Here is a 15,839-nt window from a genome sequence, read left to right as displayed (position 1 = left end):
TTCCCAGGACTTCTAATTGCCGATTGTCTAATTAGTTCAACTGTTTCGTCTGGTACACTTGGGTCTCCTGGTTGATTTCTGTTTCTTAACTGATCCAGTTTCTTCGAATCGTTTGAACCAACGTGTTATGTTATTTTTGTGTGGCGGATCTCTTCCGAATTCACGTCGAAACGCACGTTGAACTAAAATTACGGATTTTAATTCAGCCATCAATAAAACACACTTTGCTTTGTCTTTATTCAAGAACATAGTAACTCACTAAACTCACTGCAACAACAATACAAGAACTGACGTTGTGGTTACAACTGCTGATAAACAAACTTTTGGGTTGGAGGCTTTCAGGGATACCAATATAACATCTAGAAATTTCCCTACAATCTTTCTATGAATTACTGAAACCCCGCACCATTCTTTTTTGGTAACTCTGTATTTGTAAGTACATTTATTTATTTATTTAATTAATTTGCCAATATTTTATAAATTTTATTGTATCTTTTTCATCAGGGCTCTGTCCAATGTCACTGGTCTTGATGTTAGATTGAGGAAACTTGAACCACATCCTGATGACCAGGATTTCAATGATGCGTAAGTTTTATATTAAATTTTATATTTAAAAAAATATATAATTAATTTAATATATCAGCTTCATATTTTTTTAATTTATTCAAAAAAATGTTATACATATATTATTCTTTTAGATCAATGATTCTCAACCACTTGCTCTACAACCACTGAAAAGTAAATAAAATGTATAATGAATATTTCACGACCTCCAATCCCAACCCAATGAAACCTAGTTAAAACTATTTAGTTGTGTTGGTGGTGATAGATATGAACATGCATGGGTGAACATGAGCAATTTACAGGTTCCAACTTCATATGTATGTGCTCTTTGTAATTTTGTCTGCTTTCATAATATTCTACGTGAGAATGTCATATGCACATATGCATATGATATGTTTGAAGATATTGTGTTTCTCAGCAGTATAAAAGAAGTGGAAGTAAATGCAGAACGTCAGTTTAGTTTCTAAAACGAAGTGGGTCTGGTGCCTTTATTCAGGTTTCTAAACATGTAGTTTCATTGAAAATAATAATAACTGAGGTTTTAGTTTTTTAGTGTACAGTCAAATGTGTAATTGTTTTTTTTTCAATTAGATTCTGCAAAATGGATAAGTTTACAAAAAAAACAAAGTAAGCCATCTATATCCAGTGAATCAGTTGGTAAAAAGACAAGATTGTACAGTGACAGTTATTTAAATTATGGTTTTACCACATTGGATGAAAGCCACAGTGCGTTGTTTGTTTTCAAGTCCTCTCCAATGAAAGCTTGAAGCTATCAAAATTAATTTGACACTTGGAAACTAAACACCCAGATCCTAAAAGCAAATCCTTGGAATTTTTAGAAAGAAAATTACTTATTTTGAGAACTCAACAAGCTTATATTTGTAGATCAAGTCATACTGATAAAAGTAAACTTGAACCATCTTGTCTTGTAACATTATGAGTAGCTAAGATATCCAAACCCCATACAATCGCAAAAAACCTCTATGGCCTGCTGCAATTGATGTGGTCAATGTTTTAATAGGCGTGGAAGAAGCAAAAAAATTGAAAAAAAATTGGCTTTCTACGACACAGCGTCAAGGTATATTGATGATATGGTTGCCGATGTTTGTGATCAGATAATTCAGCAACTGAGTTCAAGTGAATTTTTTAGTAAACAATTTAATTAATCAACAAATGTGGCAAACATTTCTCAGTTTTTATGTTTTATGAGATATGGATGCGATAGGTACAGATCAATTAAAGAGAATATGTTGTTTTAAAATCAATAATTGTTCATGCAACAGGACAATGTCATTTTAATGCTTTTTATGAAGCTACTAAAAACTGTAACATAGATTGGACAAAATGTGTTGCAGTATGTAGTGATGGTGCAAAGGCGATAACAGGAAAGAACAGTGGATTTTTGAAAAAATTAAAAGATCATCTTATATCAAGGGCGCAATGGACGTAAAGCTTTCTTCACAGACATGCTCTTGCCACAAAAAATACATCAGAAAATCTCAAACAAATTTTCTTTAAAGCTGTAATAATGGTTAATTTGATTAAAAGTTGACTATATCTCATAATAGGCTGTTTGCTAAATTATGTGATGAAATGGGCGAAAAGAAAAAACCTATTCTTTTCCATACAGAAATCAGATAATTATTGTGGGGGAAGTGTTAATGGAAGGTATTTAAAGGTTAAGGTTACTGGAATTGTGAGATGAATTAATGGTATTTTTTCAGGATAAACAAAAAACATTATCAATGTTTTTAAACAATAATGAGTATATGTTGCTGTAGGCTTACTTAGCTGATGTATTTTCACATTTAAACAACTTGAATGTGAGTTTACAAGGACGTGATAAAAACATTTTATTAATGACAGACAAAGTTTATGCTTTCATTAAAAATCTTGATATTTGGATTACTCACCTTTAAAGCAAAAATTTTGATATGTTCCCCTTACTTTTGATTACAATGAGAAAAAGTTTGGATGAAGAAGACACTATTCACCACAGTTTGGATATTATGAAGAATGCATTTGCACGAGTTAACAATTCAGTTGCCTGAGTATTTCCTGGAAAATAAAAATTTCTCGAAGAGATAGATAATGAATCCATTTAGTGAAAATGTGTTGCAGCTGTTAAATTACCAGGTGAGATTCACAACCAACTCATCAAAATGTCTGCCAATAAAATGTTACAATTACAATTCATATCTGAAGATTTAGATACGTTTTGGCTTGCTCGTCAAAGTGAATATGGAAATTTAGTCACAGAAACATTGAAAATATTAATCCCATTCGCCATGTCTTACCTCTGTGAAAGTGTTTTTTGTCTATGGTTACACTAAAAACTAAATATACGAATCTTTTTTTTTTGTGTGTTTCTAATATAGATCCACATATGGAGAAACTTTTAAATGAAAAGCTAATGAAACCATCTCATTAATTTATTTTCTTTACATGTGTACTTATAAATATAAGTAAAATGTTTATAATAAATAATCTTTTTTTCTCAGAAAATGATTTCATTATTGTTTACATGTAAGGTTGTAGGTTAATTTTGTTACCCCCACAGGGTGACGATCACCAGGAGGTTGAGAAACACTGCTTTAGATGATAGTGTGTATAGTTCTTGATTTGCAATGAGAATTTTGTTATGATAAAGAAGGTTATATGATTATAGTATAATCGTTATAATTTCACCTTACAATTATCTGAAATAACATTTCATCCAACATTACAAGCCAGTCAACAGTTTCACCCTGTTCATCTGAAAGATTTACCAATTGCTAAGTGATGATCAATCAAGCAAAACTGTTTTTGCTTATTCATCTGTTATATTTCTGATTTATTGATCAACAACACAGACTTATCAATCAAGATATTATAATTGTCTTAAATAAGATTACATAATGCAAATGATGAAGACTGTAATATTGAAACATTTGTAGATTAGGGAAAGAAAATATAAGAATTCTGTTAAAAGAAACATAAATTTTCTTGAAATTACATTATATTTTCAGAATAGCACAATAAGGAGTTGTTGCCATTTTGTTGAAATGATTTTTTTTTTGTCTTCAGTCATTTGACTGGTTTGATGCAGCTCTCCAAGATTCCCTATCTAGTCCTAGTTGTTTCATTTTGGTATACCCCCTACATCCTACATCCCTAATTTGTTTTACATATTCCAAACGTGGCCTGCCTACACAATTTTTTTCTTCTACCTGTCCTTCCAGTATTAAAGCGACTATTTCAGGATGCCTTAGTATGTGGCCTATAAGTCTGTCTCTTCTTTTAACTATATTTTTCCAAATGCTTCTTTCTTCATCTATTTGCCGCAATACCTCTTCATTTGTCATTTTATCCACCCATCTGATTTTTAACATATCCTATAGCACCGCATTTCAAAAGCTTCTAATCTTTTCTTCTCAGATACTCCGATCGTCTCGTCTTAGTTTCACTTCCATATAAAGCGACGCTCCAAATATATACTTTCAAAAATCTTTTCCTGACATTTAAATTAATTTTTGATGTAAACAAATTATATTTCCTACTGAAGGCTCGTTTCGCCTGTGCTATTCAGCATTTTATATCGCTCCTGCTTCGTCCATCTTTAGTAATTCTATATCCCAAATAACAAAATTCTTCTACCTCCATAATCTTTTCTCCTCCTATTTTCACATTCAGTGGTCCATCTTTGTTATTTCTACTACATTTCATTACTTTTGTTTTGTTCTTCTTGCTTATTTTCATGCGATAGTTCTTGCGTAGGTCTTCATCCATGCCATTCATTGTTTCTTCTAAATCCTTTTTACTCTCGGCTAGAATTACTATATCATCAGCAAATCGTAGCATCTTTATCTTTTCACCTTGTACTGTTACTCCGAATCTAAATTGTTCTTTAACATCATTAACTGCTAGTTCTATGTGAAGATTAAAAAGTAACGGAGATAGGGAACATTCTTGTTGGACTCCCTTTCTTATTACAGCTTCTTTCTAGACATAAGTGGATATTTTTTTTTTTTTTTTTTTTTAAATCAGTGGATTATTTTAATTTATTAAAAAATCAATCCCCATGAGTCATATTTACCAGAATCAGGCAAAGATGTGACAACCCATTTCTATATCTTAAATACTTATTTTGATTTTTCAATTAATCCCAAGATGTAATACCACATTTTATTTCAGAATGTGTGTAGGCATAATAAATATGTAACAATGATGCCAACCTAAGTTGCTTTAGATCAAAACAATATGGTTTAATCTTGAAACAATTGAAATCAATTTTGTCATTCCATGAGAATTTATCATCTAACAATATAGCCAAGATTTTTACAATATGATACCAGAAATATAATTATTATATTTATATTAATGAGAATAGTATCAATGTGATTAATATGTTATTGTCTATTGATGTTCTTGTTCTGCTTTATCCTTTAGTGTAATTTTTACTGCTGCATCATCCTCAAACTTATTAAAAATCTTGCTATTTGTTACCCATATTTGTAATGGTGTTCTAAAATCAGTCATCCAATATCTTCGTACCTCACTGAACTCTGTTTATTGGTAACACTTCAGATTTCACAACATAGCACTAGCAATAAATCTGGCTATGCTATTTTTCTTTATATCATTAATGTAGTACCATTTGATATGAACAAAATATTAAACACAAAACATGTATTATTAATTACAAAATTTTACAATTGAATTCAATGCATTTGTATATTTTATTGAGGCAATCTTAAGTTAATAAGAAACCTTTTGGAGAGTATTCAACTGAAGTTATCAGTTTTAATCTTAGTCTTGTACTACATATTCATTTTAATTAATTATTTTGCTTAATGTTATATCAGCAGTATTAATAATCAAAGATTTTTCTTTACAGGACTGATTTATATTTATATGCTGTAGATCCAATGATGAACATAATTATTGATACTGAAGAATTTAACGAGTAAGATTATTTTTAATATATATTATTATATTAATTAAATAGTTACAGTAAGTATTTTTGTTAGTCTTTGATATGTTGAAGTTTGCAATAACATGGTTTGTTAACAATGTGTTTATAAAAAATGATCATGCAGTATTTTGTTAGTGTTTCTAATAATAGTACAAGAAAAAAAGTTTGATCCAGGAAAAGTTTGCCTGGAAAACTAATTGCTTATCAGTAATGTATTTGCTGCACTGCATAATATAAAATATTCTTCATTATTAGTTTCCATATCCATACCAAACTCAGTGAATTCAAATTCTCTGACAGACTGATTTCTCTCACTGCCTAATGAACCAACATATTCATAACCCTCTGATTTTATCTAATATTATACGTATCAATGAGGCAACTCTTGTCTTGGAATGTTGGATTGAACTGAACTACAGGATGGAATAAATAATTCTCATTATGAAAATTTCTGGGCAGAAGAAAATCCACATGCTGTTTTTTCACTCAGGCATCAACAACAATTTTTTGTTGCTGAATGGGCTGGTATATTTAGAAACATGTTAATTATATCCCTGCTTTCTGACTAACAGATTGAATAGAGAAGCATATCACAAATTTTTTTTAGTAGCACATTTCATAATTTATTGGGAAGAACTCCTTTAGCACATACACAACATATATGTTTCAAACATGATGGTGCTTCCAGACATTTTTTTATTAGCATCAGGCAATTCCAGAATAACTGTTTTCTTCAGCCTATTCTAACAATCTGTCAGATAATGTGATACAGTTTCCTTACCCATCAGATTTAAATCGTATTGGATTTTTACCTATAGCAGCATTTAAAGAGTGTGGTGAATAAAAACAACAACTCTGGATGAAATGAGAGGTAAAATAATTAATTGCTGTCAAAAAATATGTTCAAGATTTGAAGTCAGATGGATTGAGTGCTACTTTGTTTTTAAATGGGGTCATATTGAACATGTATTTTAAGTATTGTGTGCCATTACCAAGTTAATTAATTTGTTTACATGAAAAGTGGGATGTTTGAAACCTAACATTTTTCTATTTTTTGATAATTAGTTTTATTTTTCAATAATAATTAAACAAATTTTGTGTAAAGAGTTTTTGCCAATCAGCACGTTGTCTTAAAATTTTCAATGGGAAGTTTCTGAGCACCCATCCTTCTGCTTGCATTCAGCTGCTAGCAGTTTCCATCTTTTCATGAAACTGAGAAACTCATTAGCGATGGTATATTTCGCATATGGTAAAAAAGGTGAAGAAACAGTAACTATGTTTCTGAATGATCTGGTGGTAGTAGTGGTATTAGTGAGGCGAGAAGAAGTATGACAAGGATGTGTAAAAGTTAGTTACATGTAATAATAAGTAACTAAATATTTAAATTGAATATATGGAAAAATAGCATTCCAGATAATAAGTAAAATGTTTTTTAAATACATTTTTATTGGTTACTTTGTTGATGTAAAACAGTACTACTTTAATAATTACAATATTTCATATTATCAATAAATCCTTCTTTCTCTCTCTCTCTCTCTCTCTCTCTCTCTATATATATATATATATATATATATATATATATATATATATATATATATATATATATATATAATATTTATTTATTTATTTATTTAGTTATTAATATTACTTATTTATATTTAGCCTTTTGGCATAATAACATCAATTAGAACAGTAAATGTTAATTTTACTGAATACAAGCAGTGAATGTAATTGATCACACCATGACAGGAAAGGTTATATGATTAATTTATTGTTTTATTCCATATATCTCAATCTTTTTTTATAATCATGATAAAAGTAATGTAGAGTAATGATATTCTCTATATAACGAATCTTTGTATTGAGCAAAGTGAAGTCACTTGTGAAGTGAATGTCATCTGCATTTCAGTATGGTTGACATGATGATATACTACAGTACATTCCTTTCGGTGAAAAAGGCAACAAGTAATCTCTTTGAGCTGAGTTTGGGGTATTTTTTATTCTTTATAATGATTAAGACTTTTCAGGAGACATACCTAAAACCATTACAATTATGGTACCTAGATTGTAGACTAAATTTTATGAGAAACAGAAGTCTTTATGTAGTAGATACTTTAGTTGTCATTTGGCTTTTTGTACAGTCGCTAGTTATGATATAAAATCCTTGGACAGTTCATTTTTGTGCCAAAATGAGAATCACTACCCCCAATAAAGAAACAGTACTTCCAACTACTAGAAGGTGTCATCATGACACCACAGATGGAACCAGAGCAATGGCTGATCCAGTACCTGTAACACTTAATAAATTACAATAAGTAAGGTGCTTTAATAAGTAAGCCTATTGGCAAGAAAAGGTGAGGGTAGAGGAGGGTAATTATCAACCTGAAGAACAATACCTCCGATCAGAATAGTTTACTTTCTTGCCAAGGACTCTATAGCACATAATATATGTTCCTATAGAAAGTTTAAATTCCCATAAAATGTTTTACACTAATAGCAAAATTTTTACAGTTTTATTTTTTTATTGTTTTCAGAGTATTGAATGCTAAACAAAGTGAAATTCGTCAAGTGTTGGAGCCTTATCGTGTACTAGAAACTATGACTGAAATGGACACACCAACAGTAAAGACACAACGTAACAATCTTCCATTATTAACCGGACTTGAAGTTATAACAATTGCACTTGGATGTATTGTTTTCCTTGGTGCTTTCACTGCAGCTATTTGTGTTGCTTGTTTACATAAAAATAAGTGAGTTTCAGTCTTTTACATAATACATATTATTACGATTTTATTAAGAGGAAAAATAGTTAGCACTTAGTACATAAATATTAGTTTAGTTACTGCAAATCAATGATTCATAGGTTTTTTTTAATAAATGCTGATTAAAGCATTTTTGAAAATCAAGTCTGTTTAAAATATATATATATATTTATTTATTTATTTGTGTGTTAAGTATACTGTGTTATTCGGTTAATAGTGTGTTTGGAACGTTACTCCACACTTGTCTTCGTAGATTAGTAACACTGTTTGGTCATGCTTTTATTGGTGTGGCATTATTCTAAGTTTGAATTGTAGTAAAACAGCTTTTATTTAGATTGAGAAATAAATTATTCTTATTGAACATGTATTTCATGTGGATGACAAGTATACAAATAAAAATAATTGTTTTATGTAACTCTTTCTAGGTTATGCAAGTTTATTTGCCACCAGTTATATATTTCACTCTTCTTGAATAGCAATACAGAAACTGTACCACCAGTTATATATTTCACTCTTCTTGAATAGCAATACAGAAACTGTACCACCAAATTATTCACTTCTATATGGTTTGATATTCTAGTTTATTAGCCTTCTGAAATAGAAAGGTTCCTTAATAGCTCCTTCATCTGCCATTAGGGTAGTATGTTCAGAAATCATTGTCTCTTTGTTTGAGATACAATCATTGAAGTGTAAGTTTACTTTAGGTACATCCATAAATTGAACTGATGTTATAATTTTGAAGAAATCTATTTTTTATTTTTTTTGGTAAATTATTATTTTATGCATTTTTAAATATATTTGTTTTCATTTGGTTTATAAATGCTTAATATTACAATATTTCACAATTAAATGAATCCAAAAAATGTACCACCATTCATGTGCCCCATTTATTACGATGACTGCTTATTTTTGGATGAGGGTTTACCTTATTTGAAATAGAATATTTAAAAATCTTTCCCCCTTTGAATTGTTATAAATAATAAAAACACTTTTTTTTTAAATTAGAAAATGGTATAATTCAAAAAACATTCAGGTGTAAAGTTTTCCTTTTTTTTAATAAATCATGAAGAAAGCCTCTAATTACATTTTTTTTCAGTCTAGATTTTACTATGAGTAATGACAAAAATCCACTTAGAAACAGGTAAAATCTACGAATGTGTTACTAGTAATGAAATAACATTGTTTATTGGAATAATTTTTTGACGCATATAAAATCTTAGTCCAGCTATAGGAATTACTGAAGCTCAGCCCCAGACTTATTTGAGTCAAACTACCAGTGTCTATCACTTTGATTGGCAATTACTATCTCACATTCATCTTAACAACAATACTGCTATGCCTCCAAAAGATGACCTGGATTATGATAAGCTTCATAAGTTAAGGGCATTTGTTGTCAGAATTAAAAAAAAAATCATTTCAATTCTTCTGAAATAATGGCAGTTGATGAATCGATGGCAAAATTTAAAGGTTAATCTACATTCAAACAATTCTTGCCTATAAAAAGAAAATACAAGATATAGATTTTAGCCAACAAAACAAATTATCCTTGAAGTTTGAAGTGTACACAGGAAAAAAGGTTATTAAGATTGAAAAACTTTATGGGAAAGTTATGAAGTCGGAAACTGAGGAAATAAAATATAGAAATCATAAAATACTTTTTGATAATTATTTCAGTAACCCATCGTCATTAAATTATTTAAAATGCATTATTAGATTTTAAAATATCCATGCTTATGGTATGATAAATCCTACTTGCAGATATCTTTCTACGCAAATTGAATCCTAGCAGCAGAAAGTAACATTGTTAATTATTATATTATTAGTCTTATTAATTAATTAGCGTATTAATTATTATATTATTATTATAATAATATAATTATTATATTTTTAGCGCATTTAAGATGCGCTCTTAAAAGCAGCAATTACAATTATTGTTTTTAAACGTGGCATATCCTATTTCGGATTTGAAACTTATATTTTAAATGAGAGCAATTTCTCACTGACTTTTTTTTATTTGATGATTTTTGAAATCTGATGTATCTGTCAAAAAGTACAGTATTCAAGCTTTAATTTTTTTTTTCATCTCTGTAAGCTTTTTGGTTGCAAAGTTAAAGTAGTTTGAATACAATCATTTTTTATCATAAAATATAGCTGTCCCTTTAATTTTTTTGTATTGGTGTAGTAGGTATTTAATTTTAGTTTGAAATATCAGCGAAACATAATTTTTGCCTGTTTATTTTAATCAGTCATCGCCTTCCTAGACCGCCTGAATGCCCCCAATTTCCTGTAGGCCTCCAGTACCCACAAGGAAGTATTATTGCCCACTTTGAGAACGAGTATTCTAAATAAATAATTTTAGTAAGTAAATTAAAAAATGAAATAAATACCTTTGCGGGAAAAACTCATTCTATGATAATAAAGAAAAGTATGTACTTAACTAGTAAAAAGCAAATTTGTCAAAAAGACAATCATTCAAAAAATATTATTTACAAGGAAAACACAGATAAATGTTAAGTCGGCAAGAGTACAGCAAGAAGCAGCTGTACCCATGTGGAAGTTGGTTTGAGAGCATTAAGATTCTTCCTGTACTCAAATTATTATTATAGTTGTGCAGGAAAGTACATTTGCTAAATTTGAATACCAATGGGATAAGCAAACTTAAATCTTGTCAGTTAGATTAAACTTTGACCTTGGTTTTTATCCTTGTAGGATTTAAGCTTTTTACAGCCTTTCTTGTAGTGCAGAATTATTTAATTGTGATATCATTTTGAGTGTTACAATCTTCTCGCATAATAACGTAATATTTAGCTTTAATTTGTATTCCAGGAAAAAACTAGATGCACCATACCCACCAACAACAATTGACCTAGGACTCAGACCAAAGATGCACATGGACTGTAAGCCACGTTCTTTATTTCATCCTAATGCATTTCTTGAAGACTCTACAGAATATGGTTCAAACAGATCTGAATGTACACGTCATCATCATGGAGGACATCACCGTCATGCTCCAACATGTATGAGACACCATTCAAGGCGTCGTCCAACCAGAACTCCCAGTGGAATATTGGAAGTCTCATTAGCATCTTTACATTCAAGTGCCAGAGATAGTGGAATCTGTGAACCTCATAGACCACCACGTGGACGATGTCCTTGTGGTCATTCATCAACCCATTCATCAGCCAATAGTAGCAAGTAAGTCGAGTATAATCAATTAAATATTATTTTAAATACTGTATTTTTTGTATTTAATTATAGTATTCTGCCTTTAGAGGTATACTAAATTATACTTAAAAAGCTCATTTTTTCTTGTCTCAGCCTAATCATTTTGGAAACATCTTCATTAATTTAATTTATGAACTTCCATTTATTGAATAAAATACAATAACATGCATACTCTGACCAAAAATAATGGTACAATATCATTCTCTGGCAATTAAAATCTACACAGCTACACGTACTCTGTCAGTTAAACAAAGGATAGTGCTACCTATTAGCCCAGAAAACAAAAAGATAGCAATAGATATCTATAGAATTCAAGATAACCATAAAGCTTAATCATTAAAGCTTTTTTCAATAAAATTCTGGTATATTTGATGCCACTGAATTAATAGAGCTTTTCAGTTTCTCAGATAATTGTGTCATATATTCTTTAATGAAAATATTTTCTTTTTCATAATTAATTTAATATGTTTTTCTTTTGTTTTTCACAATATTTTTATCATAATTTTTTCCCCAAGAATAAGCAGATTTACAAATTTTCTTGCATGGGTAACAAAAAATAATTTTTCCATTATTTGTTGGATTTGGAAAACTCTTGACCAGAATATGATGATAACATAGAACAAAATGAATGAATTAAAACAAAAAGTGTTTATGATTAATATTAATACGTAAAAATAATATGAGTAATTATCGAATATCCCTGCTATAACAATCTATTTGGTTTTAAAGAATGGTATTAGGCAGTCATAAAATAAATCTTACCATCATCACACAGCCGCATTAATGTAGACTTGATTGCAGGAACTTCTACTTCAGTGTATCTTTTTAGGTAAATTTTAAATACAATGTTCAACTTAAATGAGGCCCCATCACTTAGTTTAGTCTATAAACAATAGCTTAATGGCAAACACTTACATAATAATTTACAGAAGGTGTTGAAAATTATGTCTATCCATTTCTATGCACTTATCAACACATTTGACTATAATCCTGGGTACTCTTGTTCAGCTGTACCCTCATTATTTCCTGGTTGGCATTATTTTCCTGGATTAGCAAAACTAGCAGTCATGCTGGTTTGTATGCTCTTGCTGTAAGGCTGCTACAACTGGATAATTTTTTGTCAGCATCTAGTTTTCATAAAAAAGAAGGGTCCTATTAATCGTCACCTTGAAACTGCACACCATACGCCAATTTTTTATGAGTGTAGAGAAGATTCAAAGAAAATGTGTGGGTTTTCAATACCCCAGGTTTGATAGTACTAACCCACCGGGTTGGTCTAGTGGTGAACGCGTCTTCCCAAATCAGCTGATTTGGAAGGCGAGAGTTCCAGCATTCAAGTCCTAGTAAAGCCAGTTATTTTTACACGGATTTGAATACTAGATCGTGGATACCGGTGTTCTTTAGTGGTTGGGTTTCAATTAACCACACATCTCAGGAATGGTCGAACTGAGAATGTACAAGACTACACTTCATTTACACTCATACATATCATCCTCATTCATCTTCTGACGTATTATCTAAACTTACTGGAGGCTAAACAGGAAAAGAAAGATGGTTTGATAGTACTGACTGACTATTAACATAAACTTCATGTATGAAAAACACTTGATCTAAAATGCCAATGTTGCTCTAATGAAATTCTCGAACTGTTGACAGTAGTAAATCCTTTAAGCTTAATCAGCATTAGTTAGCTCATGGAAAACCAGCATTCGATATGGATAACATTTAAGTTTTCTCCTCTCTGCATTGTGGGCTGAACCTAATGAAATGTTTTTATGCTGGCTTAGTCTCTACAATGATTTATGAAGAGATCTTGTAACTGCCACTTTATTGTCCTGTACAATCTGCATCGTTAAAATTGACCTGTGTCAGGCAAGTTTCTGGTCTAACACTGAACCTGTTTCACAAAATGTTTTAACTAACTTCTGAAGAACACGTTCATAATATCAATATAATTGTTCAGTTTCATGTCCTCCTTATTAATGATAAACAAACTACTTTTCTTCTTACTTATGTAAGGCATATAAATATATTAATATAGTTTAGTTCAACAGCTGTTTTATAATATATATTTTGTGTTTGTAATATTATTGTATATTAATTCGGTTCAATAAAATATGTGTTAAAGTTAATTCAGTTAAAGATTTAACTTAAATATGAATCTAAATAAAGTACTTTAATATAATACTTCTTAAAATATAAATAATGTACATTTACATCATAATTAACCTCAACAATGTGAAATAAATTATTAATAATACAAAACTAAAATAAATGAAATGATGTATCTAAATCTATTATATATTACATATAATAAAAATATAATTGATCACACTCACTAACAAGGTATTTATTGAAAGACATCAATGACCAGCGTCATAAGTTCTGAATACTGGAAGGTGCATTTAGGCACAATTATTTTAACAATAACGCCTCTTTGAATTTTAAATTTATTAAAAATTCTTTTTGAATGTTTTCAGTTATCATTAAGCAGTTTACTGATGCCTTAAATTTTGTTTAGAAGGAGGGAGTATCTCTTTGATTGGTATAGGATTTGTGTTACCATTATCTTTCTTCAAGATAAAGTTTCTCTTTGCAACCTTTGCAAGAGGCCCTGCATCTTAATGGGCAATCAGAATTGGAGATTTAAGTATAGATGCTTTTAACTTACAGTTATGCTTTCAATTCAGATTGTCTAAATTACTGCAATTGTTTGTATTTTAATTCTTATTCTAAAATAATATTATAAATATTTATTTTATATTTTAAAGACTGGTTTTTTTTTTCACTAAATATTTAACATTATTTCTTCAAGTTTTATTTATTTACTTATTCTCTTACGTACTATTTCCTCAGTATCTGCTGATTATGATTAATTAGCAGTTAAAATAGCCATTAGTTTTAGATTTTAAATAAGATTTTTGTAAATTGGTTTTTGAGTAAAACGTTGATTTTTATAATTTAACTTCTTTTTTTTAAATCTAATTTTATTAATTATTTATTTAATTTTGTTACAGTGGAAGTTATGAGGATTCACTGAAATCATTACATCGTCACCATAGCAACAGTAGTGGTGGTAGTGCCGGAGGTGGAGGGGGAGGATGTAGCCATGAGACTAATAGAGCTACCAATACACAAACATTTACACCAATTTTAGTTCGTAGACCGAGTGAACGTTTATTAGTTTCACGATAATAGTTTTACAAATACTTTATTTGTAAAGTATTTAACAATGGACTAATTAATTTATTATTTTTACAAATAACTTATATTAATTTTATAGTTTTTTAAGTCTGTTATGTGCTATATTATATATTGAAAAAAATGAATGGTATGTTGCTTTAATACATTCCTTTTGTAAGTATTTTAATGAATGTAATATTTGTATTTTTTATCTTACATTATAAATACGCACTGGACCTGATAAACTGGTAATATGTTTAATTGCTGGTAAAATAGAAGTTAGGTAAAATATATTTTATTTTTATATATTATGTAAATACATTAAAAATAAATATCTAAGTCCCACTATCTGAGTTTATGGGATATATGTCTTGTCTTAGATAAATACAGAATTTGAGATAAACCAGTATTGTAGTTGGCAACTAGCAAATAGTGAGTGCAGACAAAATATCAAATTTCACTCATACTGCACCAACAAGCGAAGTATAGGTAAAAAACTCATACTTTGCACAAGGTTACCACATGCAGAAGCACCCTTATGGTTAGATATGATTAGATTAAAATTACATTATCCATAATTATAACTATTTTAGTTATGATTATACAACTAATTATTAGTATTATGTTATAATTGCATTATATATTACTGTTTTATTTAATAAAAGGAATATTATTGTTAATATTAATGAACATCATAAGAAATTCAAAATAATTATGTTAATATTTTAAGAATGGCATGAACAGATTACAAAATAAAACTGAGAATTTCTCATACATACACAGGGCACATCCTTGCTAACTCATACACACATATTCAAACTCATTAAATGTACATCTTAGTCAACTGAAATAAATATTTTAAATATAAAAGTGAAATATAATTCTCAATGGACACATAATATTTTAAAAAAGAGAGAAGCTGCACTTAGGCTACAGTTAATGGCCTATACCCTCCTATAGTTAGTCGGCCTATAGCCCACCAGACTGTCCTAGTGGTTAACTCGTCCTGGCAAATCAGCTGATTTCGAAGTCGAGATTTCTAAGGTTCAAATCCTAGTAAAGGCAGTTGCTTTTATACAGACTTGAATACTAGATCATGGATACCGGTGTTTTTTGGTGGATGGATTTCAATTAACTACACTTCTCAGGAA

General features: G+C 29.6%; 1 protein-coding gene across 1 annotated transcript in view; it reads left to right on the top strand.

The window, feature by feature from the left end:
• The window catches only part of Cad89D (cadherin 89D), a 188,970-nt gene extending 174,250 nt beyond the window's left edge, over positions 1–14,720 (top strand). Inside the window, exons 21-25 of the mRNA XM_075355037.1 lie at positions 505–585; positions 5,441–5,509; positions 8,053–8,268; positions 11,107–11,475; positions 14,523–14,720. Of these exons, the coding sequence (XP_075211152.1) occupies positions 505–585; positions 5,441–5,509; positions 8,053–8,268; positions 11,107–11,475; positions 14,523–14,700 (913 nt within the window). The 3' untranslated portion in view covers positions 14,701–14,720. The remainder of the gene's footprint in view (positions 1–504; positions 586–5,440; positions 5,510–8,052; positions 8,269–11,106; positions 11,476–14,522) is intronic.
• Positions 14,721–15,839: the final 1,119 nt, after the last annotated feature.

Source organism: Lycorma delicatula, chromosome 1, assembly GCF_047948215.1.
Source record: "Lycorma delicatula isolate Av1 chromosome 1, ASM4794821v1, whole genome shotgun sequence".
Classification (NCBI taxonomy): Eukaryota; Metazoa; Arthropoda; class Insecta; order Hemiptera; family Fulgoridae; genus Lycorma; species Lycorma delicatula.
This window is presented reverse-complemented; position numbering and strand designations above follow the sequence as displayed.